The following is a 25,346-nucleotide window of genomic DNA, read 5'->3' on the forward strand; positions in this document are numbered from 1 at the left end:
ATGTTCAGAAGAAAAACATGGTATTTCAGAAGACAGAGTTATGGGGGCTGCTATTTTACCCAGGGTTGTGTCTGAGGAGGTGACATTGAATCCTAGAACTTAATGATGTGAGGAATAGAGCCATGAGGACATAATAGGAGGAGCATTTTAGGCAGGAGAACAGCAAATGCAAAGGTCCTGTGGCTGAAGTGAAGCTGGAATATTCTGGGAACAGGGTGAAGGCTGGTGTGTAAAGTTAGCCAAGGAAGTTGGAGAAGGAAGGAGGGAGAAGAGGTCAGAAATGTGATGGGTGTTGGGGAAGGTTGGAGCAGGGCCTGGAGGGCATTAAGACTCCGTATTTTAATCTAAGTGTGTCAGAAGCCATTGGAAGTTTTGACAGTTTCATGCAATAAATGTTTTGCACAACCTGCTTCAGCTATGTGTGAACAGATTTGGTGGGCAGGGAGAAAGACCACGGATGCAGCTGCTGGGACTGTGCAGGCAGGTGACAATGATGGACAGGACCAGGGTTGAGGCCACGGAGTGGAGGAGAGTGGGCCCATCCTGGGTCTATTTTGTGAATATAGAAATAATAGAATGGGCTTGGTGTGTTTCTGGAAAAGGAGTCAAAGATGATTTATTGCACTTAGTACAACATCCATTTTCGTTATACTGGCCTGCAAGCCCTTACATGATCTGGGTGCTCACTCTCTTCCCCATCTTGTCTTGTTCTCACTTTGCTTCAGTCACATTAGCATTCTTAGCAGACTTTGAACATGCCAAGCATTTTCTCACCCCAGGGCCTTTGCACTGGATGATCTCTGTGTCAGACATGTCCCCCCCCCCGCCCCCTGTAGTATAGAGCTGGTAACTTCCGTGTTTCAGCTCAAATGTCAGTTCAGAAACTACTTCTTCAAATCACTCAATTTTATTTTCTGTATAGCACTTATCACTCTGAAACAATCGTATCTAATTAATTTCCATTTTGTCCTCTGTCTTCCTCAACTTTTTGATAGCAGAGACTTTGTTTTGATCATTGCTGTACTTTTAGGGTCTAGTGGAATGCCTGGCACATAGCAGGTGCTCAATAAATAAACAAAGGCATTGATTAAATCTGTGCCTGTTCCATGCTGGTTTACACGTTAGAGGCAAGAAGGCACAGACGAGAATACACGACAGACCCCACGGGTCATCCACATACCCTGGGGGGACCCACAATCTGGGGACAACCTGCTCCCGCGTCCGCGGTGCCAGGAGGAAGGAAAGAGCCCCTGCTGGGAACCGGGCACCTCCAGGGAGGGGCGGGAAGGATGCTGTGGTGGGGAGGAGCCCCGCCCCGCCCTGTATCCTCAGCAGCCAATGGGCGCGCTGTCTTCCCGACGCCCCCTGGGACGTGTAGTCCCTGCAGGGGCGCCCTCGGGCGCAGCCGCTCGCCCCTAGACTCCACGTCCCGTCGTGCGCCGGGAGGCGCGGGGATTGGCTGAGCCCCGCCCCCGGCCCGCCCCGCTCGGCTCGCGCCGCAGCCCCAAGAATGAATGAAATCGTAGCGCGCTGGGCGGCAGAGCGGGCGGCGCAGGCCGGGCTGGGCCCGCGCGCGGCGGCAGCGGCGCCCCGGGCCGGAGGCGGCCCAGCCGAGCGGGCCATGGCTACCGCCATTCAGAACCCGCTCAAGTCGTGAGTGTCCCCGCCGTCCCCGCCCCGCGTCCGGACCCCATCTCCAGGAGCCCTTCCCCCGCCCTCCCTGGGGCTGGGGAGGGGGACTCAGCTCGCGGATGGGAGTTGAATGGGGGTCCCCAGATCGCCTCCACGCCTCTGGGGGCCTGCCACCCCCAGTCGTCCCTTGGGGTTAGGGACGGGAGCCCTTCCAGGGTCGCGGGGGCGCCTCTTCTTTGTCGCTGTCAGTGAAGGAATGTGGCGCGGGCTAGGGGGTGGCGGAGGCCTTTTCCCCACCCAGAGTGGGGGTAGGGGCTTCCCTCTCCTCCATGTCTCCTCCTCAGTGTCTCTGGGGGAGGGGGCCTGCCCCAGACGGGGCTGGAAGCACCAACACCGAAGTCCGGACCTCGGTCTCCAGGGTTTCCATCACCCTCTTCCTCCCGTCAGAGCATCTTTCTCCTTCCCCCTCGTTCTCCGGGGACCTCGACCCGTGCGGCCGCAGGGTGGGGGCTGAGACGTCGGGGATCCCTCGTTTGATCCCTATGGTCTCCGCTCTTCCTTCCCCGGGTCTCCAGGACCTAGAAGCCCCGACGCCGCGGTCAGCTTGGAGCGGGGCATCCCTCCCTCTCTCCGCCCATGCACATCTAAAGAGAGCACCTCCTGCCTATCCCCTGGGGACGGTGCCTCGGGAGGGGTGCTGGGAGCGCCCTCAGTCTCCGGGGATTCCCTCCCTCTCCCAGTGCCTGCGCCTCTCCTCCGAACGTTAGCTCCTCTGCGGCCCAGCGGCTGGGAACTCGTCCGTCTGGGTCCGAGCCCAGCCCCTCCCACCGCTCCTGGCCATCCCATGCTTTCTCCACTCCTCTCTCCGGCTCCTCTCTCCCTTCCTCTTCGGAATCCCGGACTCCCGGGTTCCAGCGCTCCCCCGCCCCCTTTCCCAGGCGGTGACAGCCGGCTCCGAGTGACAGGCTCACGGCCACTCCCGCCCTCTCCCCCGCAGGCGAGCGCGGCACTCCCCTCCCCCTCCTCCCGGGCCTGCTGGAATAGGCGGAGAGCGAGCGCCCGCGGCGTCGCACAAAGGGGCCGGGGCGACCTCCCCCCTCCCCCCCAGCCCCGTGCGCTGGCTGCCTTGACCTTGAGCACACAGTGCTGGGATGGACGTGTGGGTGGGGAACGCCCCCCACTCATTCACTAGGAGGGCTGTGTCTGGTGGCGGGATCAAAGGCCCCAGTCACTTCTGGTTTCTGGAGTGGGTGGATAGGGTTGGGGTGGGAGTTAGGGTAGGGGCCCGGGGGGCGGGGACTTACAGGCACGTGCCTACACTTGAGGTGGCTTTTCTGTGAGCAGAGGGGGGGAGAGGTGTCTGGGGCTTAGGTCAGTGTGAGCTGGTGGAAGTGGTGATACTTCTGCTTCCCTCACCCTATGTCCCACACCCAGACAGATGACTTTCCTGTGAGGGGCCCCCAAACTGTCCGGGCAGTTGGTGGCTTTCCAGACATCCAGGCCCCTCAGACTGACCAAACCTACACGTTTGCGCTGGAGGAGGCGTGGTGTCAGCTGCAGGGTCCTGGAGGCCAAGAGCAGGAGCCAGCTGGATGCTGGCCTTGGGGGCCCTGGAGAGGGAGAGTGCCACACTTAGGTCACCTTCCAAGGGTTCCACAGGGGTGAAGGTGACCCATTTGCTCCCAAAGAATGCTGGAGTCAAATTCCCGTGGGAGCTGGAGCCTGGAGTTGCCTGAATTCACTCTCTCTTGAACCATTAATTTTCTCCTTCTGAGCCTCAGCATTACCATCTGTGAATTGGGGAGTCTAACAGTTATTATACCTCATGGGGTGGTGGTGAGGCTTAAAGGACATTAATTGATTGATTGAACCCAGGGACACTTTACCACTGAGATTTGTCCCAGCCCCCCCCCCCTCCTATTTTATTTTATTTTGAGACAGGGTCTCACTAAGTTGCTGAGGCTGGTCTTGAACTTGTGATTCTCCTGCCTCAGCCTCCCTCCCCACCCCCAGTAACTGGGATTACAGGTGCTACTTGCAGAGTAGCAGTGATTACTGATAGTAGTATAAATAGATTAATCAATACTGATTTCTATTATGGGCCAACTCCCACATAGGGGACTGGGACTGGGGCTGGGAGATTGTTTGAGAATTGACTTGTGAGGTCAAGTTCACGGGGAAGTGTATGGGAAAGGGTCTGCGAAGATGACAGGGTAAGGAAAGGGAGGGAGAGTCCTCTACAAGGGGCAGGTGATGGAGTGTCTATACTGGGCTCCACTTGGTGGATTGGAAGCTGTAACACTGGGGTGGAGCCGGAGTGAGCTGGAGCTTCTGAGGCCTGAGGTGTGGGGAGCAAGCGAAGGGGGATGTGCTGGGGTTCTGGAGGGTGATGGGAGGGGAGAGAGGAAGGCGAAGGTCACCCTCTGAGCCCAACAGTGTATCTGGGGTGGGTCTTATGGTGAATAGGGTAGGGTGGCTACTAGAGGGACCAGAGACCAGAGTGATCAAGGGGATGCATATATCTCTCACTCAATCCTCTTGTCACTTTGGGCTGGAAGTGAATCCAACACCTACCCCCTCATGAGATTGAGGAGGGACAATTCAAAGTCTTACCTGGCTTACCTGGGGGGCGGGGGGAGTTTGTGGAAATCTACAGGTTATGGGGTGTGTGTGTGTATGTGTGTGTGTGTGTGTGTGTAAAGACTGGATGAGCTTTGTGTGACTTAGTAGGTCAGCTCATTTTCTGGGGATCCTTTAGGTTAGAGTCTGAATGGGTGATAGTGGGAGAGAAAAGAAGGTTAAGTCCCTTGGGAATGGATGTCTGAGTGTGTGAGTCCTTTCCTCAGTCCCATCTTCAAACAGCTGCTAGGACCTAAGGGCATGTAAAGTCCCCTTCCTCACATTCAATTTTAAGGCCAGCCTTAGCAACTGAGCCAGGCCCTCAGTAACTTAGTGAGACTTTATCTCAAAATAGAAAATAAAAAAGGCTGGTGATGTAATTCAGTGGTAAAGTGCCCCTGGGTTAAATTCCAAGTACAAAAAAAAAAAAAAAAATTAAAAAGAAATGAAGAGAACTGTCTTGCACATGGTGGGTGCTCCATGTATTTACTCAACATATATTTATTGAGCATCTACCAAGTGCAGGCATTATTCTTTCTAATAAGGTATCACCATTTTATATCTCAGATTTTTATATCAGATCCTTTCTGTACATCTCAGATCCTCTCTGGGGGAATACATGAATATATTGAGCACTTTTTACCTGCCGGGTACATTGCATTTATTTACTTGTTTATTTATGTGTTTATTTTTTGGTGCTGGGGATTGGGCCAGAGCCCAGAGCTTTCAGATACTCACTGAGCCGCACCCAGGTCCCTTTAAAAACACTTTACCCATGTTTTGTGCAACCGCTCTCTGGTTCCCTCTCTCCCTGCCTGAGCTCTTTCTCTTTTCTTCTCACTTGAATAAATCCTACTCTTTTATGCTAAAACATTTTTTATTCATGTTTATCATTTAATCCTCATGACAGTCCGTGAGCACGAGGCCCAGAAATGTTGTCCAAGATCCCAAGCCAGCAAGTAGCAGAGCTGGGATCTGAACCCAGAGGTGTGGCTACAGCTCCTAACCAGGACTGCTGCTGTCGGGCCAGCGGGAGGAGTTAGCAGGGTGGGGTGGTTGACGGTGGCTGGGGTGAGCGAGGACCCTGGGGCAGGGCAGGGTTCTCTAAGTTGTGGGTTAGGTGCCAGCGAGCCAGGCGTCTGTGCGGGCACCTGCGAGATATTAAAGTGGGTGTGCGCGAGTAGCTGTGTGAGTGCCTGTGAAAGGGCGTGAGTGGGAGTGTGCGGGAGGCTGCGAATGTATGTGTAAACTGCGATGTGCGGGTGTGCGCTAGGCCAGGTGTGCAGGTGCGAGCGTGTGCACGTGGGACGAGGATGTGTGTGAGTGAGCGTGTGTGAGTGATGCGAGCTCCGCCCTCCCCCCGGGTTCCGCGGGGCCGGGTCGAGACTACGGCTCCCAGCATGGCTCGGGCGGGCCCGCCCCGCCGCCGTGATTGGCTGTGGTCCGCATGGTCCCGCCCCCCGGGAATGAATGGATGGGCGGCCTCAGCGCCCGCCCGACCGCTGGGAGGACCGACCCGCCGGGGACCTGCTGGGGGCAGGACCCGGGGAGCAAGATGGCCACGGTCATCCCCAGCCCCCTGAGGTGTTGCGGGCCGGCGGGAGGCGCGGGAGGGCGCGCGCGGGTCTGCGCCTGCTTGTGTGTGTCTGTGTGGCGGCTGGGGGTGGGGCCGATGGGGTGTCAAGGGGGCTGTCACCGTGTGCCGGGCTGTGCGGGGGTGCGAGTGTGTGTGACTATGGGTCTGTGGCAAGAATGGTGTCCGACGCGCTGCCTGGAGGGGTGGAGGGCGTGGAGGGACTCTGGGTCCTTTTTGGGAAAGGGGGTCATCGTCCCTGCCCCGCAAACCCTGGGTTTGGGAGAGGGTGAAATGGGCTGGGGATGCCAGGGCCTTGGTAAACTCGAGTGGAGTCCACACTACCTTTGTCTTGGGATGTGGAGTGTATGGAGTATGTATGACTTGTGCTCTTTTTTTTTTTTTTTTTTTGATTTGTGTGTGGTTATGAATATGGTCTCTTTTATTCTACACTACATGTCTTCGGATATTTGGGTCTTTGAGTGTGTGCATATGAACGACGGGTTTGTCTTGTGTCTTGTGCCTTTGGATATGTAGGTATGTATGTATTTGTAAGTTTTTGTGTGAATGAGTGGATCTGACTGCTACTGTGTTTTATATGTGTGTATCTGTATGTGTTTGGATATGAATTTTAGATATTGGTTTCTATGTTGTGTATCTTTGTGAATATGTGTGTACCTGTGTGAATCTCTGTGATTTCTTTGTGCCTGGATATCGTATGTGTGATTTGTGTTGTGTCTTTGGATATGTGTGTAAGTGCATATGTGCGTAATTTATTTCTATAGTCCCTGTCTTTTGGCATTTGTGTAACTATATGTGTTCTTTGGATGAGTGTGTGTGATGTGCTTGTGGGTCTTTGTGGTGTGGGTGATTTGTTCAGTGTTGTGTATTTGGATATGTGATGTGTATTTGTGCGTAAATATTTGTGTAGTTTTCTACACTGTGTAACTTGGATTATTTGTGTTTTTCAGGAGATATTTGTGTGTGCACGTGTGTGAGATTTGTCTGTTTCTCCTTTGTGAGTATTGGGATATGTCTCTCTTTGTGTGTGAATCTCGTGTGACTTTGTGCGGTTTATGTTGTGAGTTTCTATGTGTTCATGTATGGATGGGTCCCCGTGTGGTTTTGTCTGCTTCTATATTATCCACTCCTTAGCTGGAGGCCCGCAGGAGTCTTAGGTTGGGGGTCCCCTCCCCCACCCGGGGTTCTGGAGGGACGGGAGGGGAGATTTGAGGTTGCAGGGGTTTGTCTACCCCTCCCAGACCAGCGGGAGCTCAAGGCCGGGGGCGGGGTACTGGGTTTCCTTGCTCCTGCCCTTGCTGACAGCTGCCCGCCCGCTCCTCGCCCCGTAGCCTAGGCGAGGACTTCTACCGCGAGGCCATCGAGCACTGCCGCAGCTACAACGCGCGCCTGTGCGCCGAGCGCAGCCTGCGCCTGCCCTTCCTCGACTCGCAGACCGGTGTGGCCCAGAACAACTGCTACATCTGGATGGAGAAGACCCACCGCGGGCCCGGTACCTGCTGGGAGGGAGGGGTGGGGCGGAGCCCAGCTTCCGGGCTGCATTCTTACCGCCCCTGTTCCTCTAGGTTTGGCCCCAGGACAGATCTACACCTATCCCGCCCGCTGTTGGAGGAAGAAACGGAGACTCAACATCCTAGAGGACCCCAGACTCCGGCCCTGCGAGTACAAGATCGGTGGGTGGAACTGCGTCCTGTGCCTGCTGTGGCCCCATCAATGCCCCCAACCCCCTGATGAGTGCGTGAGAGCACTGCTTTTTATCTTCCTAAGTGTCTGAATAGCCGGAGGCGTCTGCTCCGGAGTCTTGGGTTTTACAGCTTTCTTTGAGTCACTGAACTTCCAACTGTGTCTCCTCTTATACCTGCCTGGTATGCAGGACATAGAGGTGTGTGTTAGGTGTGTCTAAATGTATCAAGTCTCTGACTACATCTCCTTGCCTGGGAGCTGGGGTGCATTTGAGTTTGGCAGTATTTCCTTCTGTGGATGCCTCAGAGCATCCAGCTATTTATCTCCACGTGTGCATGAGAGTGTGTGTGTGTTTAGATATGTCAGTGCCTGGCCATAATTTTCCATCCACAGTGGAGTGTATCCGTGGGTATCTATTTCTAGGTGTTTCCAGGTGTGTCCAACGGTGTATTTCTTCTTGGGCATGTCTGGTGCATTAGCACAGCCAGCTCTAAAGGTTTCTGGGCATATCAGGGCATCGGGCTGTCTCTTCCTGTGGGGGTCCGATGCTTCCCCATGTCTGGGGGATCTCTTTCCATTGGTGCCTTCGTCTGTCCTACTACGTGTATTTCCTCACGTGCATGCTGGTTCACAGAGTGTTTGGACTGAGCACTTCTTGAATGGATCCAGGAAATCAAAGACTCCAGTGGTTTTTCTTCCTCTGTCCTGGTGTCTCCAAGTGTCTGGATGTCCTCAGGATTACTGCACTGCTCATCTGTCTGTGTCTCTGCCTGTGTCTGACTGCCTTGCTGGGACTGTCTGTATGTCTATGTGTGTTTGTCCATCTGAGAGAGTCTCCCTGGGCATGTTTGTATGTGTCTAGGTGGACTGTAGGGCCTGGCTGTGTGTTTTCCATGGAGAGTGAAGTATATCTGTGGGTCTAATTATCTCTTTTTGGGTGTCTCTGGATCTATCTTCCTCATGTGTCCAGATATATCTAGGGTCTGGCTGTGTCTGGGTGTATTTGAGAGCCTGGTTGTGACCCTTCCTTTGGGGGTTGAACTGTTGCAGCTTATCTGTCTGCATCTTCCCTGTGTATGTCTATGTGTATCCTGTTGTAGTTATGGATCTGTTTGAGTGTATCTGAGGGACTGGCTGGGGTCCCTAGTGGATGTAGGTATTTGTGAGGCTCTGGGCACGTCCCATGGTCTGTGTTGTGCCTAAGAGTTTCTGTGTACCCAGGATTCTGACCTAAGTGTATTCAGTAGATGTGAGGGTGTGGCTGTGTGTGGTTGTCCCCCGCCCCCATCCTTCCCCTAGCTATGTGTTGAATATTTGTGTTGGTTGCTGGTTCTGTGTGGGAAAGACCATTGTCCCCCAGCCTGGGCAATCTGAGGACAATCTCTTCACTTGACACCCCTTTTACCTGGCACCCTGTTTCCAGACTGTGAGACACCCCTGAAGAAGGAAGGTGGCCTTCCAGAAGGGCCAGTCCTCGAGGCTCTGCTGTGTGCTGAGACAGGGGAGAAGAAGGTCGAGCTGAAGGAGGAGGAGACCATTATGGACTGTCAGGTGGGACTGCCCTTTGGGGACCCCAGCTGTAATCTCTTCTCACCCCTGTTACCTCCCTGGCATGTCATGTTCCTGCCCTGAAACCTCCCCTAACTCCCAAGGGCCTTTGGGTTCCTTAAATTTCCATCCTCTCAGACCTCCTTGACTTTTGGGAAGACCCCTGACTTGCCCTCTGACCCCCAGTCTGCAGCAGATCAGGGTCCCCATTCCCTTGACGCTAATCGCCCTTCTCCTGGTGCCCAGAAACAGCAGTTGCTGGAGTTCCCACATGATCTTGAGGTGGAAGACTTGGAGGATGACATTCCCAGGAGGAAGAACAGGGCCAAAGGAAAGGTATCACCCCACAGCTTCTTCTTGCCCCGTCCCTACAGCGACAGATCCCATTTATTGAGTGTGCATGGTGGTCAGCCCCTGCCGCAAGTCTGACCTCATTCAATCCCTAGAGCAGTCTGAAGGGGTAGGAGATTTTATACCTGTTTCACAGTTGAGGAAACTGAGGTTCATGTAGATTAAACTATTTGAAAAGCAGAGTTCATGTGGTGGGTTAAAATTGTCTTCATATCTGTACTACAGGTGAGGAAACCCAACTTCAGAGGTCCAAGTCTGCATTACTAGCAAGTTCACAAGTTGCTTGGGGGAGATTTATTATTTATTATTATTATTATCTATTATTATGCTGGGGATAGAACCCAGGGCCTCCTGCATGCTAGGCAAGTGCTCTACCACTGAGCTACACCCCAGCCCCATAAAACAGAATTTTGTATTTTGGCAAGTTGATGTTCAAGCACAAATGATGAACATTCTCTAGGGCTCCTCGCTTTCGGGGTCCCTCACTCCTGACCCTTCCCCCAGGCATATGGCATCGGGGGTCTACGGAAACGCCAGGACACCGCTTCCCTGGAGGACCGAGACAAGCCGTATGTCTGTGATAGTGAGTCCTTCTGAAGAGGGGGACAGAGAGAGAGAGAGAGAGAGAGAGAGAGAGAGAGAGAGAGAGAGAGAGAGACAGAGAGAGAGAGAGAGAGAGAGAGAGAGAGAGAGAGAGTGGCCCAGAGACCTCTCCCCTGGCTTGGCTGCGGTGCCCTCCTGTCCCAGGGTGGGGATGGGATGGGGCTCCAGGGAGGGGGCCCGGTGGAGGCTGACGGAGGCCGGGTGGAGGCGGAGGCTGACCCGCGCTCCTGCCCTCCAGTCTGTGGGAAGCGGTATAAGAACCGGCCGGGGCTGAGCTACCACTACACCCACACCCACCTGGCCGAGGAGGAGGGGGAGGAGCACGCCGAGCGCCACGCCCTGCCCTTCCACCGGAAAAACAACCACAAACGTGAGCCCCAGGCTGGGTCGTGGGTGGTGAGGCCCCGGGTGGGCAGGGGGCGGGAGGAGCCTGGTGGCGGCCTGGGAGGGGGTGGGGGCCCTCAGACATTTCTGGAAAATCTCCAGCCCGGCGGTTCCCTCCCCCACCGACCATGGGGGATGCTGGCTCTGGCGTTGCCATGGCAACCAACCATCTCTCCCTCGCTCTCGGCCGGGCGTAATATTTCTGGGTCTGATTTATTGTTTCAATTAGAGCTTGGGGAGGGGGTGATAGATGATCCCCTCCCTCCCGGGCCTCGCTTCCTCCTCTCGGCTGGGCTTTGACCGAGGCCAGGGTGGGTGACCTGCAGCCCTTGGCGGCGCCCGGTGCCCACCCCACACTGCGGTGCCCACCCCACCCCGCGGCCCAGCCGGGGAGGGAACTGTGGCCCCCAGCTGTCGGGGGGCAGGGCAGCGTCCTCGCAGACCCAGTGCTTGCCCGGGCGCTTCTCAGTTTTTCTTCGGGTGTCTTTTTCCACCCCAGGCCTTGGCCAGCGGTACCCAACGGATTTTTAGCTGGGCAGGGCCTATTCAGGGTGTTGCCGGTGGACGGGTCCTGAGGGGCGCGGGGCTCCTCCTAAGGCTGAATTCACTTGCCAGATTTATTATCCAGTAAAGAGGACACGGGGCTGGGTGTAGCAGCAGAGCCCCTCCCTGGGTTCCAGCGCAGCACCACAAAAGCAAATAAATAAATAAATAAATATGGGCACATCGGTTGCCCAGAGTTGGGGTCCTGATGAGAGTTATCTGCCCCCCTCCCCAGGCTGCCCACAGATCAGGGTAGCTCCTCTCTCTCCACTTCCCCTATGCCTGGACTGAGGGCCCACCCCTGGGGCTGAGGCTGGGGGCAGGTGGAGCCTTGCCTATGGTGAGAGCCCCTCTCTCTGTCCCCCCCACCCCAGAGTTTTACAAAGAATTGGCCTGGGTCCCCGAGGCACAAAGGAAACACACAGGTAGGGACGCCTCCCTCCACTCCTACTTCTGCAGCCACCTTCGACTGGGTGCCCCCGCCTGCCCCACCTGAACCCCGGGCCTGCTGTCTTTCAGCCAAGAAGGCGCCTGACGGCACCGTCATCCCCAACGGCTACTGTGACTTCTGCCTGGGGGGCTCCAAGAAGACCGGGTGTCCTGAGGACCTCATCTCCTGTGCAGACTGTGGGCGATCAGGTGACAACCCTCACTAGAGTTTTCTGGCAAGGGGGGGTCATCCAGGAGTCCAGACCTGGAGGATGGGGGCAGAGGAGTGAGGTTCCTGGGGACCCAGCCCATCCCTGGGCTGCAGCTAAGCAGAGCAGTGGAGTTGACACAGGTGATGGTGACCACAGGGAACAGTTGGGTCAGTGGAATGATGGGACCTGGTTGTCGTGGCATTGCACACAGTGGCACATGCTTATCTGGCATGTAGAGCAGTGAGAAGGCTCAAGGCATTGTGGGTAGGGGCTGAGACGCGGGAGTGATGGATCGCTACTGCACGGGTCCTGTGGGTAACAGGATGTGCTTGCCATTGGACTGTGGTTGACGAATGTGGGTCCCCATGGTGGACTGTGTAATGGACAGGTTGCTTCACACACTGGGTAATGAATTGTGGTTGTCATGGTATCCTGGAGAGTGAAATATGGTTGCCATGGCAATTTGGTATAATGGAATGTAGTTGTCATGGTGCTGGGGCAGTGGCTGGGGGTGTCAGGCACTGGAGGTAGTGGCTATGAGTGTTGGGCACCATGGCCCTGGCTGTAGGCACCGGGGCACTGGAGTGCAAGTATTGTTGGCGACAGTTTGGTTGCTGGGGCATCATGTTGTAACGGGCTTTGGCTGTGGAACAAGGTATGGGACCTGTTGTGGAAGGTGGTTGCCACGGCGTCGTGGCTGAGAGCGTGGTTGCCATGTCACTGTGGTTAGCCGGCCTGGCTGGCCACTCTGCTGTGGGTAATGGAATGTGGCTTCTCAGCACTGTGGTTAACAGATTGTGGTTGCCACGGTGTTGTGGGTGGTAGAAAGTGGTTGCCACAGCACTGCGGGTAATGGAATGCGGTTGCCATGGTATTCTGGGGAGCAGAGTGTGGTTGCCGTGGTGGCTGGGCAGGAAGCTGTGGGGGCCAAGGTCCTGCTGGTTGTGTGTGGCAGGTCCCCGGCAGGGTGTGCAGGGCTGGGGTCAGGCTGTGGACCACTGAGGCTCTTCTTGGTCTTATGAGCCAGGGGTGGGGTCAGAGCCATTTTCCCTACAGGGGTCAGTAGCCCCTGGGATCACAGTGACTCCCTAACCACACATTCCTGCCCCTCGGCCCCCAGGACACCCCTCGTGTTTACAGTTCACGGTGAACATGACAGCGGCTGTGCGGACCTACCGCTGGCAGTGCATCGAGTGCAAGTCCTGCAGCCTGTGTGGCACCTCGGAGAACGACGTGAGTGCCTGCCGCCTCCAGGGGACCTACCCCAGCCACCCTCCCCACCTGGCCCCTTCACTTTGCCTGTGGAGCCGGAAGCCTTTCCCAGAGCTGCTCCTGGGGAACACCAGTAACGCGCATCATTGTCATTGTTAGTGTCCATTAACTGAGCCCGGCACTTTATACTCCTCATCTCTGACACCTCCCAACCACCCGCGAGGTAGGTGCTCTTGTTCCCACTTTACGGAGCAGAAGCCGAGTTCAGAGAGGGATGTGGCCTGCCTGAGGTCACCTGGGATGCGAACCACAACTCCCTCCCAGAGCTGGTATCAGGGTGTCTTAGCGTCTTCCTCAGTCTGCGAGGCCCAGAGACCTCGACCCTGAGCTCAGTCCCCAGGGGTGTCTGTGCGTGGCCCATGATGCAGGCCCCAGAGCCTGCTCTCGGGAAGGGGCCACCTCCCCCAGCCCCTTCCACCTCGCCCCTGCCCCAGCCCCCCACCCCGGTTTCTGGTGCCCGTGCCCCCAGGGTGCCAGCTGGGCGGGTCTCACCCCCCAGGACCAGCTGCTGTTTTGTGATGACTGCGATCGGGGTTACCACATGTACTGCCTGAGCCCCCCTATGGCGGAGCCCCCAGAAGGTGAGAGAAGGGACGACGTGGGGGTGGGTGGGCCGGAAAATTGCACCTGGTGGAGACCCTCTGGGTGGGAAGGGGCAGGCCACCCTCCCGCACTGTGCCTAACTCGGCCCTCTGCCACCCGCCTGCCCCACAGGGAGCTGGAGTTGTCACCTCTGCCTTCGGCACCTGAAAGAAAAGGCCTCTGCCTACATCACCCTCACCTAGGCCTGGCTCTGGTTCTCCGGACTCCAGGGTGGTGCTTGCCCACCTGCCTCTCGCCCCACCCTGCGCCCCAGTGTGAGGGGAGAGGGTGACGCCCCGGGGCTGGGCTGCCTGTCCCCTGCCAGTGAGATGCTGGCCTGTCCCCTGCCAGTGAGATGCTGGCCCTGTGGGTGGGTGGCGCCCGCCCTTCCCCCCCATCCCTTGGCAAATGAGCACCCGGGGCTTCTGCTCCCCTCAAAGCCATACCCCGCCTCTGGGCGGGCACGAGGGGTAGTGATGCCAGCCAGGGGCATGGACAGAGCCTTTTTCTAAAGAAAAAGACAAAAACTAAAAAAAAGAAAAAAAGGAAAAAGAAAAAAAAAGAAATTAATATATACGAAGAGTCCTGTGAGGCCTGGCTGGGTGAAGGGCACTGCTGAGCGTCCACTGGGCACCCTTCTAGGCCAGCTTCCTGCCTGGCGCCCCACCCCCACTTCTGGAGTCGCAGTTGTCCCACCTCCCCACCTACGGTGGGCACCGTTCCCCTTGTGCCCAGGGTGGGTGGGCATGGTGTCCACCCTCGCCCCCTCCTGGTGCCCACCGTGGATACTGCATGATGTGAACCATGGTTTTGAACTCTGTTCCTGCCCCTCCCTGACAGCCCCACCCCGTGCCCACCGGTGCCAGCCGTGCCATGGGCACCGTGGCGTGAGGCGGCCCTACCCAGCGCCCGCTGGGACGAGAAGCACAGACCTGCAAAGGACTCATTTTTTTTCCTCCTCCGGCTCCCCGTCCCCGCCTGGCCAGGCCAGGCTGCCCCCGCCGACCCTGCTGGCCATTTTGGGGGCAGCAAGGTGGCGCAGTTGTTTCTTGTGGTTGTGTGTGTTTGTTGTTCGGGTTTAAAAAAGGGAAATTGAGACTGCAGGTGGGGGTGGGTCTGGGGGTCCCCCCAGTCCAGGAGAACCCTCCCTGTACCCGAGTCTCCTTCATTGCCTGCCTCTGCTGTGAAATACCTTGTTCTGTGTATTAAACTGGGCCTGACCCCTCTGCCCACCACTGCCTCCTTCTCCAGCTTGGTTTGGGGCGTCACCAAGAAGGGGAGCTGGGGCCTCCTTGGGGGAGAAGCAACTGCAGGGCCTCTACCTCCACCACCACCTCCTCCCCTGCACCCCGCCTCCCTCTGGCTTTGTCCCAGCTCCTCCCAGCCTTGCCAGAAAGGAGAAGAGGGGGATGGGGCGGAGGGGGCTCCCGCCCAGCCAGCTGTGGTTGCCCTGGCAACGGACTGCTGCAGCTGCAGCGGGAGGCAGGAGGGAGGCGGGAGTGAGGATGGGGGAAGGGAGGGATGGGAGCCTGGCGGTCCCTCCCAGGCCAGAGTGGGGAGTGGGGGTGTCGGGAGGCACCTCAGTCCCACTGTCCTAGATATGGGCAAAGAGGTGGGGAAGGGGAGAAGACGGGTGGGAGAGGAGGTGGGAGGAGTGTTTAGACCCAGGGACAGGAGGAGAAAGACTGGGGTCGGGGTAGGCGGGGTGAGAGGGAGAAAGGTTGAGAGTCACAAATTTATTGAGAGAATCAGAAGAGGACAGAACAGGACCGAGAGATGAGGAGAAAGCCACAGGAATTAGGGAAGAGAGCCCCGAGAGAACAGAGATTTAGTGAGGGAGGAAATCATAGTAATAAAAACAGCAGCCACGCGGGGAGACAGGCGGGGAGGCCGGCGGGGTCTGGAGGGAGAGGACCCAGGAGTGATGGAGCGTCGGCGGCCGCGCCCCAGGAGAGGGGGGAGGAGGAAGGCCCACATGGGGACAGCAAGGTCCCTGGACGAGACAGTGGTGTGGACCTCTGGGGGCGGGACAGACCCAGAATCTAGGGGAGCAGCAGAGAAACCTGGAGATGGGTAGAGGTGTGGAGGCAGTTCAGAGCCTGGGCAGAGGCTCGGCTGGAGCGGGTGGTCAGTGAGTTGGGGGCCAGGACGAGTGAGGAAAGCTGGGGTGGGCGGGGTGCAGCTGAGGCGCTCTAGGGGCTGGCCTTGTGTTTGGGTTGCGGGGTGCTGGGAGCTGCTGGTGTCTGCTGGCTCCAGGGGACAATGTGAGAACAGTTTGTTCCAGGTCCCACCCCCCTTGGCCCCTGCTGGTGGGGGGAGGGCAGCAAGGCCTAAGGATGGGGCCTGGAAGAGGGTGGAGAAAGGGAGAAGTGGACTCTAGACTGCTTAGTGGGAATGGCTGCTCTCCCCGCCACCTACTCCCCACACTTTTGGAAAAATATACTTGGGGGGAGGGGCCTGAGTCGGAGAAGTATGGGTTTTGAGATGACAGGTAAGTGGGCGGCGAGGAGGGGTGCACAGACCCCGCCACATGGCCAGCCCCTTCCAGAGGCTTTGTGAAACCCACAGGAGCAGAGCTAAGACTTCCCACACAGGCTAGGCCTTGGATCTTCACATGGAATTCCCAGAACTGAAAATCAGTTTATCCAAATTCCCACCCAACTTCAACAGATGCAGATCTGGGACCATAAGTTCAAGTCCCCTCCTCAGCTAGAAGGGCCCCAAAGGAAGGCCTTGCTCTGGCTGAGGTCGCAAGGGTGTGTTGTCTTTCTCACATGGAGGGAAGGGAAGCCATGTTTTGCCTCCCCTTTGCAGGAAGAAGGGGCAGCCTTGACCCCGCGCTGCCCACTAGACGGCTGGCAGAGGGAGACCCCTCCACCAGCACAGAGAGAAGGGCTGTGGCTGTGGCAGGAGATGCAAATAATCTCAGAAACTCAGCCAGACTCTCAAGATAAAAATTAAAGGGGGCTGGGGATGTGGCTCAGTGGTAAAGCACCTCTGGGTTCAACCCCCCAATACTACAAAAAGAAAAAAAAAAAAAAAGCAAATGAGCTGGCACTGGGATGTGCCATCTGCCTAAAGAGGCAGAGTCTAGCCACAGAAGACTAGGCACCAAAAGGAAAAGTGTCCTCTCCCCCTGTCCCCAATACTTGGAATTGAACCCAGGGGCGCTTCACCCCCAGCCTTCTTGGTTTTGAAACAAGGTCTGGCTAAGGTGCCAGGCTGGCTTCAAACTCAAAGTCTTCCTGCCTCAGCCTCCCAAGTCTCTGCGATTACAGTGGTGTGCCACCAGGCCCAGCAGAATCTCACTCCTTTAAATTTGGGGTCATTTCACATTCTGAGGTTGGCTTCCGGCAGGAGGGGGCTGATGTGGACTGGGCGGCCGCCCAGCTAGTGAACACACAAGCCATTTCTATGAAACATTTATTTCCTTTGAAACCTCCAGAAACATGCCAGAAAATCTCAAGACAGGGATGGGAGGGGGAAAAAGACAATAAAGAATAATTAACCAAATGAATCAAATCAACATGAAAAAAAGCCTACTATCTCAGCCATCAGAACACCAACCTCAAATTAAATAGATTTGTTGTGCAGAAATTCTTTAAAAATAACAAAATAAAACCAAAATCATAATTTACACTTGTCAGTGTGCATGATCAGGTCCCCAAAATGATCGAATGATCTGAAGATATGAGAAAAAAAAATAAAGGCTCCAGGTTAGGGTCTGAGGAGGGGGGGTGGGGCGGGGGCCTGGAGAACCCCCGAGAAGGGGACCAGGGAAGGAGACATCACAGTAGTTGGCCAGGGCTGGGGAGGGTGCTGGGCAGGCTGGCCTCTCGCCACCGCTGTGGGGAGAGGAGGTGGCAGGGCTGAGGTTTTACTCTCAAGACTGGGGGATGCTGGCGGCCAGAGGCAGATCATAGGGAGACGCAGTGAACACCCTCTTCTCGGGCCCCCGCCCCTCCAGCCTGGCACCTCCCTGAGTGCCTGATCTATGCAGTCCCAGAAACGCCTATCTGCCGGGGTTCCTGGGCCTGAAGAGAACCTAGGGGGTCTCTGGACAAGTGCCAGCTGCCTGGCTCGGGCTCTAAGCCCAGCCCACGCTGCCAACTCCTTCCTGCCTGGTGCTTCCCAGAAAGGGAAGCCGCCTTCCCCCCACCCTGACTGTCCCTCTGGGTCCTCTTGCTGACCCCCTGCCCATGGGGGACACGCCTCGATCCTCAGCTTGAGGTTGTGGGAATCCACAGACTGTGGCCATCCAGACTTGTTCTGGCGCAACTCTACATGAAAAAATAAATATATATGTATATATATATATATATTTTGTTTGTTTTTAAAGGAAAAAAAAAGGAACTCGTGTTTCCTGGGAGAACAGCGTAGTACCACACTGGCCTGGCTGCCCGCCAGCTGCCCCTTATTGCCTTTAGAACAGCGTCTCTGGGGTTCGCACTGCGAGTGCTCCCCGGGGAGCACAGTGAGTGTGTCTGGGTGGCCGTCGCTGGGGGCCTGCAAGATGGGCTTGCGAAGGAAAAGGAAACCAGACAGGAGATGAAGGCTGTTGTTGTCCAGCCCTGTCCCAAGGCTCCCAGGGAGCCTTCTGGAGCCCAGAGGCGGACTGGCTGCTGGTCAGGGCTTGGTCGTGCTGGGAGGAGAGAGAGCCGGGCGGTCTGGCCCGGCCAGGTCAGTAGCTCAAAGGTGGAGGGACCTGGGGGACCCAAGCCCAGGCATGTGGCCTCTGGTGGGAGAGGAACTGATAGAAAAAGATCGTATAAATTGTCCTGTTTGTACAAATAGTTTTTCTCTCAAAGAAGTGGCCTCTGGATGCTGGAATTTCTTCTCTCCATCCTAGGGCCTCCAAGAAAATAATTTAAACTCTATGAAAGTGCTCCTGGCTGCTTTGTGGAAAGAGGGGGCTGGGAAGGGATGACATCCATGCTTTTTGGAGCTAGTACACTGGGGACCAAAGGGTCCTAGTCTGTCGCCCTGAGGGCACTTGCTTCTTTGGGGTGTGGGGGTAAAGACTCATTTCACGCCATATTTTTTCATGCAGGGGCTCTGCCCACGAGCCAGGCTGCTGGGTGCAGTGAAGAAACCTGGCGTGTGGGTCCTGGGCGCTGTGGAGGCTGGATGCTGACCTCTGCAGCCCCTCACTTTCCCACAGCCGGGTCCTAGGCAGAGTCTGGGTGACCCCAGGGACACAGGGGGTCAGTGCAGAGGCCTGAGACCAGGAGTTGACCTGACTCACAGCCTGGGGAGGCTCCTGCAGGCCCCACTGCTAGCTGGGGTTTCTGAGTCCACGTGGAGAGCTGCGGGGACAGTAGGTACCAGGCCTGGCTAAGTGACCTGTCATGCCGGCCACCAGGGGCCTACAGAAAGAGAGAGGAGGACAGGAGCCCACGGCCTGCCTGCAGGCAAGGTGCCAGGGCCTGGTGGCCTCGGCCTCAGAGCTCCTTTTTCTCCCTGCAGAAAAGCTCGGCGAACTTGCGTAGCTGCTCGCTGGCGGCCTGCGACTCCTCCTGCAGCCGCTGGTTGTTCTGCCGGAGGCTGGCCACCTCTGACTGCAGCACCACCTTGTCCTGCTTCTCCTGTGAGGGGGGAGGGCTGGGCATCAGGCCGGTGGCCTTGGTAGTCCCCAGAACAGCCAGTGGCCCTGGGGATCTGTGAGCCCAGGCCAGAACCAGTTGCAGGGGTTCAAATCCCAGCTCTGCTTCCACAGCTGAGTAACCCTGGCCCGTCACATCCTGTCTGTGGGTTCTGTTCCCTCAATTCTGACAGGGTGGCTCCGAGGGGTCCCTGAGGTATGCAAAGCCCAGAACATAGCCTGCCTAGGAGTAACTGACGAGCATCGCGATACTGTCATCACCTCATCCTACCCCCCACCCAAGGGCCAGGGGACGGTCATTATCCTCATTTTTCTGGAAGATGGAACCAAGCTTCACAGAGCGAGGCAGCCTGAGCAGGCCCTATCACCTATTCTAAGAGGCTCTTCCTGGGTGACAGAACACTGGCTAAGCCAGTGACTTGCTTAAGGTCACATATTACTAAGGGTGGGGCAGGGTTTGAACCTGGGCCGCTGTGATTCCTGGGCTGGAGGAGTACATTGTGCTCTACTTCTTTTTATTTATATATATATTTAATTTTATTTATTTATTTATTTTTATGTGGTACTGAGGATCGAACCCATAGTCTCATGCATGTGAGGCAAGCACTCTACCACTGAGCTACGACCCCAGCCCCTTATGCTCTGCTTTTTAATTTTGACCTCAAAGTATATAAATGACAGACAAAAGTCTCCTCTGCCCTGTCTCTCCTCATTCTTGTACACCCTAGGGACAGTCCATTTGGAATGCCATCGCCTAGTGTCCCTCCTTTTTTTGTGTGGTGCAGTGGATGGAAGCCAGGGTCTCGTGCAGCCAAACAGGCACTCTACCATGAATCACATCCCAAGCCCTACATGTCCCTCTTAACCCGTGGTTGTTAATAATTAAAAACAAAACAAGCACACTGGGCTGGGACATAGCTCCAGGGGAAAGCACTTGCTCAGCATGTGTGAAGCCCTGGGTTCCATCCCCAGTGTGGAGAAGACCAAAAAAAAAAAAAAAAATATATATATGAGAAAGTTCTAGGAAACAGTTCTGCAGCTTGCTGTGTTTTGCACCGGAGTTCTGGGCCTTCTCCTGCACGTCAGTCAGGGGGTAGATTTGCTGTTTTAATTGGATGCAGACCATTCTGCTGCATGGGTGTCCGTGATTTACATTACCCTTCTCCTTTTGATGGACAGCCATCTGGTCCCATTTTCATGGCCAACAGTGCAGCAATGAACATCTCTGCTCATGGATCTCTCTGTACCCAAGCTGGAGATTCTCACCAATTCCCACAGGTGGAATTGCTGGGTCAATTAGATCCACGATTACATTTCTTTTTTGTGGTGCTGGGGCTTGAACCTAGAGCCTCGGGCATGCTGGGCAAGCACTCTTATCACTGAGCTGTAATGTAGTTCCAGACCTCCAGTTACACTCCCCACACCCCAGCGGGGCAGCGCACCCAGGGGTGTTCCCACACTGAGCAGCATCTTCAGTCTTTTGACTGATTAATTTGAGACAGGGTCTCACTGAGTTGCTAAGCCTGGCCTGGAACTTGTGATCCTCCTGCCTCAGCTTCTTGAGTTGCTGGAATCATGGGTGTGCACCACCACGTTGCTCTACGATTACATTTTGGTAAATACTGCCCAATCGCTGTCCAAAAAGGTTGGACCAATTTGTTCTCCAACGTCTAAGAGTGTCTCCGTGAGCTCCCTTGCCTTCTGAATTGTCACTTTCTCTGTTTTACTCATGCCTAGACCCAAGAGTAGCAGGAAGGAGGGTGGATAGGGGCCGAGTGGCCTCGGCAGGCGCCTCGGCGGGTCTGGGGAGGAGGGTCTGGGGAGGGGCAGCAGGTGTGTGCGCGGGCCCTCACCTTCTGGAGGTCCGTGTGCAGCTGCTTCAGCATCACTTCCAGCTGGTACACCTTGCCCGTCAGATCCAGGGGTGGCTCTTCACTGGAGAGAGGGAGGACAAGGTCAGCCGTGTGGCACCTGAAGCGGGCGTTTGCCCCAAGGATGGGCCGTATCTGGGACTTTTTGGGAGAATCTCTTCTCTGTATCCATGGGATACAAAAGTCCACCCCCGAACAACTACTGAGCATCTGCAGGTCAGGCGCTGTTCCAGGCACAGGAAGGAGGAGGATAGACAAACGGACACAGGGCCTACTATGGTCAGGACCAACCACAGTGTTGGAAATGATGACAAGCCCCTATCCCCACTGCTGTGGGCCAAGCCCTGTGCCACCCAGCAGTTTGTGAGCAATTTAAGCATCTCAGCCACTGTCCTGTGAGGGTACCTCACGTGAAACAGAGGAGGAGGCCTGGGCTTGGGGAGGGGGTGTCGCCACCCACTTTCCTCCCTTGTGCTGGTGTTGGGATCTGAACCCCACTGCCAGAGGCTCCTCCTCTGCTGCAGATTCTTCCAGCTCTGAGCTCGCCTGGCACTGCAGGGGAGAAAGAGGCTTCCCTCCCTGCTTAGAGCAGGTCTGAGGGAGGTACCTGTGGGCAGGTGCCATGGGCTCACAAGGCTGAGAGGATGGGGTGCAGGGGATGGGGTCGGGTGAGCTGCACAGGGGCGAAAGAGGTGGGGCCTGGCCTCCTGCCTCTCCCTCCCTTTCTCCTCCTCCATGGTTCTCTATCTTAGGGACCTGCAGGGGGAGGTGGGAGGCTGAGGGGAGGTCGTCACCTTGGGGTTCAAGGTGACTGAGCAGTGAGCCCAGGGGCCACAGGTCCTGCCACATCCCACACCATGGCTCCTGCAGCACCAGCGCTGGGTGCCCATCTCATCCTTACAGTGGGTCCCACTTTCCATGGAGGTTGGGCTGGGGCCAGTGTGTGGAGCAGAAAACACCCAAGAATCAAAATTACCCTCAAAAAAGGCTCCCGTTGCCCACAGAGCACACAGGTGCTGTGTGGTACCTGGGGCCCTGTGCTGCGAGGCCAACAGATGCACGTCAACATGTCACGCAGGCAGAGCGCTGTTACATTCTCTGCCTCCTTCCCAGAACCAACACACCGCACTGACGGTGAGAAGCCCCGTGTGCCATGGCCAAGTGAGACACCGCTCTGTCCTCTCCCCACCAGACTCCAGAGGGCGGAGCCTGGCCTCAATCACTGCAGGGGTCCTCATATATAGCCTGGCTTAGGCCTTGTCAGGGCAGATGTGAAAGGTGTTGGGTGCCAGTCTGCGCCACCTGGGGATCTACACAGGAGACCAGGAGGGGACAGATGAGTAGGGCGGTTGTGGGACGCTACTTAACATTTTTCAAAGTTGGAAGTAAAATAATTGTGCGAGGTTGTGCAAAGTGCCCTTGCCAGTGGACTGAGAGATCCACAAGGCAGGCGAGGAGTCTTGGCCACAGCTGGTCCCCAGTGCAACGCTGACATCCTGTTAGGCGAGGGGACCTCCTGCCCAGGGAGTGGTGGGGGTGACCCACAGCAGCCACCTCCTCACTGCACAGACCTCTTGCCTGTAGGGACCTGGGCTGCTGGGTCACTGGATGTTTCCAAGGAAACCTCACCTCATGGTAGGGGTGGTCCTGGGGGTCGGGGGCCCCCGCTCCAGGCTCAGGTGACTGTGGACAGGACTGTGTGCAGGTGGGATGTCTGGGCTCAGGGCTGGGTCGTTTAGAGAGAAGAGCGAGACGGCTCTTTGCACTGCCAGGGAGAGGGAGAGAGAGGAGAGGGGCTGAGTTCTCATGGGTGGGAAGGCAGGGCTCCCATTTCTTCCAGCTGACTGACCATGCCCCCCACCCCACAAACCTCCTGCCCAAACCTCCATGACATTTTCTTTTTTTGTGTGGTGCTGGGGATGGAACCCAGGCCCTTGTACATGCCAGACAAGCGCTCTGCCATTGAACTACGCCCCCAGACCCTGTCTGACATTTTCAATTTCATTTTGATATATCGTGAGGGCATTTAGGATGGATTTTTGCCAAAAAACCCAACCAAATAAAATGAGAACACAAGCGATAAGATCCCGTCCTGAGGGGGTCAAGCCTCTAGATCCAACTGCCGTTTACACAGCACTGAAGGCACAGATAAGCGAGCTCAAGGACACTGCGGGGCAGTGGCCAGATTCAGAGCTCGTACATTCTTGGTATAAATGCCCTGGTTTTGTTAGCAAATAAAGGGTCTGAAAATAGTAGCCCAAAGTGGATGGGGCTGAAGCTGGGTGATGGGTCCATGAGACTCACTGCACTACTCCACTTCCTTCCGGGAAGGTTTACAAAATTCCAGCAAAATGAAAGAGTCAAATAGAAGAGGCCCAGTGAAGAGAGGGGACGTCATGGGGCCGCCAGGGAAAGCGAAGTCCCCGGCCCCCAGCACTTGACTTGGGTCAGGGCAGCCCGAGACGTGCGCGTTCTTAAACACGACTGTTGGGTTCTCTTTCTGTAACAGCAAGAACTGGTGACGGCCGCAGTGTCCTTTATCACTGGACTGTGAGCCACGGTCGGCCATGCAAGGGAACACTCGGGGGCATCAGGAACAAGGTGACTTTGTGCCAGGTATGAAGAGGGTGGACGCTGCCATTTGGGTCTGGAGGGTTTCCCAGCTCAGCCTCTTCCACTCTCTCTACAACAGCACAGTGAAGACCGGAGGAGCTTTCCTCAGAGCCACTCCCTGCTGCCACATTGGCTTTCTCCTCTTCCCATCTCAGTTTACCTTCTCCCTGAACCACTGTAGAACACGCTGCAGGGGTGGCGCTCAGTGGCAGAGCACTCACCTAGCACGAGGCCCGGGTTCCATGCCCAGCACCGCAAAACAGAACAATAACAAAACCGAGCTCTGCAGTGCGCTGGAGCCACCTTCCCTCCCTCCCACTGCAGGCCCTCCCCTGCTTCCAGGGAGCTGGGGTGTCCTCCTCCTCTCCTGACTCTTTCTCTGTTTCTGTGCTGCTGAGGGTGAACCCAGGGTGCCCTGATACTGGGCCACATCCCCAGCCCTTTTCTTTTGAGTCAGGGCCTAGCTAAGTTGCCCAAGCTGTCCTAGAACTTGAGACCCTCCTGCCTCAGCCTCCCAAGCTGCTGGGATTACAGGCCTGTGCCACCATGCCAGGCTTCTTCCGGGCCTTTCTGCTCTATTCTCATCTCTCTTTCCCAACCTTCTGTGGCTCATCTATTATTATTTATTTTCTTGGTACTGGGGATTGAACCAGGGGCACTTAACCACTGAGCCACATCCCCAGCCCTTTTTCATATTTTATTTGGAGACCGGGTCTCACTGAGTTGCTTAGGGCCTCACTAAGTTGCTGAGAGTCTCTGAATTCACGATCCTCCTGCCTCAGCCTTCCAAGTCACTGGAATTACAGGCATGTGCCACTGTGCCTGGCTCTTATTTTCATTGTTAACTTTTTTCTTTGTTTTGTTTTTGGTACTGGGGATGGAACCCAAGGCACTTTGCCATTGAGCTTTTCTGATTTTATTTTTATTTTTTAAAATATTTTTTAGTTGTTGTTTGTACCTTTGTTTTTTATTTATTTATATGTGGTGCTGAGGATGGAACCCAGTGCTTCACACATGCTAGGCAAGTGCTCTGCCACTGAGCCACAACCCCAGCCCATCTTATTTTATTTTGGGACAAGTTCTTGCTAAGTTGCTGAAGCTGGTCTTGAACTTTCAATCCTCCTGCCTCAGTCTTCCGAGTCACTGATTACAGGTTGTGCCACTAGCATGCCCACGCAAGCCAAAATTATTAAGAACTTAGAATTGCTGGGCAAACGGGGTGTGCACATTTAAAATTTTTAGTAGATATGGAAGAGTTGACTTCCATGGAGGGGCTGGCAAGCAACTGACATTGTCCCCAGGTCACAATGCACACCTTCTCTCACTCTCCCTGGCAGTGTCATCAGACCCCACCTCGGCAGTTTTTCTGGTTCTGAGGACTGAGCCCAAGGGTGCTTTACCCCCGAGCTGCATCCCCAGCCCTTTTCATATTTTGAGACAGGGTCTCATTAAGTTGCTGAGGCTGATACTGAACTCATGATCCTCCTGCTTCAGCCTCCCAAACGGCTGGGATTATAGGCATACACCACAGTGCCAAACCTCTGCCTATTTTGTGTGTGTGTGTGTGGTGTGGGATTGAACCCAGGGCCTTGTTCAGGTGAGGGAAGCACTTGACCAACTGAGCTATAGCCCCAGCCCCCTATGCCTATTTTTATTTGGAGGATGTGCAGTCCTGGGTTCCAATCCTGACCCATGTGTCAGGTGACAAAACACAGCTAACTTTGTGGCAACTCAGCCTCAGTTTCCTCATCTGCACATGGGAGTCCTAATATAGTCCTCAGATAGAACGAGAAGAGGTGAGTTTGCCA

At 55.8% G+C, this 25,346-nt stretch overlaps 2 protein-coding genes and 1 non-coding gene across 18 annotated transcripts in view; 1 reads left to right on the forward strand and 2 right to left on the reverse strand.

The window, feature by feature from the left end:
- Positions 1-1,570: 1,570 nt before the first annotated feature.
- On the forward strand, positions 1,571-14,679 carry Dpf1 (double PHD fingers 1). 11 transcript variants are annotated; one of them, XM_058577605.1, is made up of 12 exons: positions 1,571-1,653; positions 7,177-7,337; positions 7,411-7,518; positions 8,952-9,079; positions 9,323-9,412; positions 9,932-10,010; positions 10,269-10,400; positions 11,332-11,382; positions 11,477-11,596; positions 12,719-12,831; positions 13,340-13,451; positions 13,585-14,679. In XM_058577605.1, exons 1-12 carry the CDS (start codon positions 1,622-1,624, stop codon positions 13,653-13,655), a joined length of 1,197 nt encoding a protein of 398 aa, XP_058433588.1. In that variant the 5' UTR covers positions 1,571-1,621; the 3' UTR covers positions 13,656-14,679. The 11 variants fall into 11 exon arrangements, with proteins under 11 accessions (XP_058433588.1, XP_058433590.1, XP_058433592.1 ...); XM_058577607.1 differs by having other exon boundaries at positions 13,370-13,451; XM_058577600.1 differs by lacking the exon at positions 1,571-1,653 and adding an exon at positions 5,703-5,835.
- Trnaa-agc (transfer RNA alanine (anticodon AGC)) lies at positions 9,748-9,819 on the reverse strand. Its single transcript has one exon. It is a non-coding gene; the product is annotated as a tRNA-Ala (tRNA).
- Positions 14,680-16,861: 2,182 nt separating the features above from the next.
- The window catches only part of Sipa1l3 (signal induced proliferation associated 1 like 3), a 234,358-nt gene continuing 225,873 nt past the window's right edge, over positions 16,862-25,346 (reverse strand). For all 6 annotated transcript variants that reach the window (XM_058577612.1, XM_046440085.2, XM_046440081.2 and 3 more), the window contains 3 exons: positions 22,555-22,690; positions 20,908-20,989; positions 16,862-19,037 (listed from right to left, as the gene is read on the reverse strand). In XM_058577612.1, coding sequence (XP_058433595.1) covers positions 18,894-19,037; positions 20,908-20,989; positions 22,555-22,690 — 362 coding nt within the window. In that variant the 3' untranslated portion in view covers positions 16,862-18,893. The remainder of the gene's footprint in view (positions 19,038-20,907; positions 20,990-22,554; positions 22,691-25,346) is intronic.

Source organism: Marmota monax, unplaced genomic scaffold (assembly GCF_021218885.2).
Source record: "Marmota monax isolate L192 unplaced genomic scaffold, Marmota_monax_Labrador192_F-V1.1 WCK01_AAM20220418_F8-fsc00228, whole genome shotgun sequence".
Classification (NCBI taxonomy): Eukaryota; Metazoa; Chordata; class Mammalia; order Rodentia; family Sciuridae; genus Marmota; species Marmota monax.

Excerpts from the sequence above, each read along its gene's own strand:
- Dpf1 (XM_058577600.1), top strand. The coding sequence starts at position 5,726 with ATGGGCGGCCTCAGCGCCCGCCCGACCGCTGGGAGGACCGACCCGCCG. Across the intron at positions 7,519-8,951 it reads GCCCTGCGAGTACAAGATCG|ACTGTGAGACACCCCTGAAG; the intron begins GTGGGTGGAACT and ends CCCTGTTTCCAG. Across the intron at positions 13,452-13,584 it reads TATGGCGGAGCCCCCAGAAG|GGAGCTGGAGTTGTCACCTC; the intron begins GTGAGAGAAGGG and ends CCTGCCCCACAG.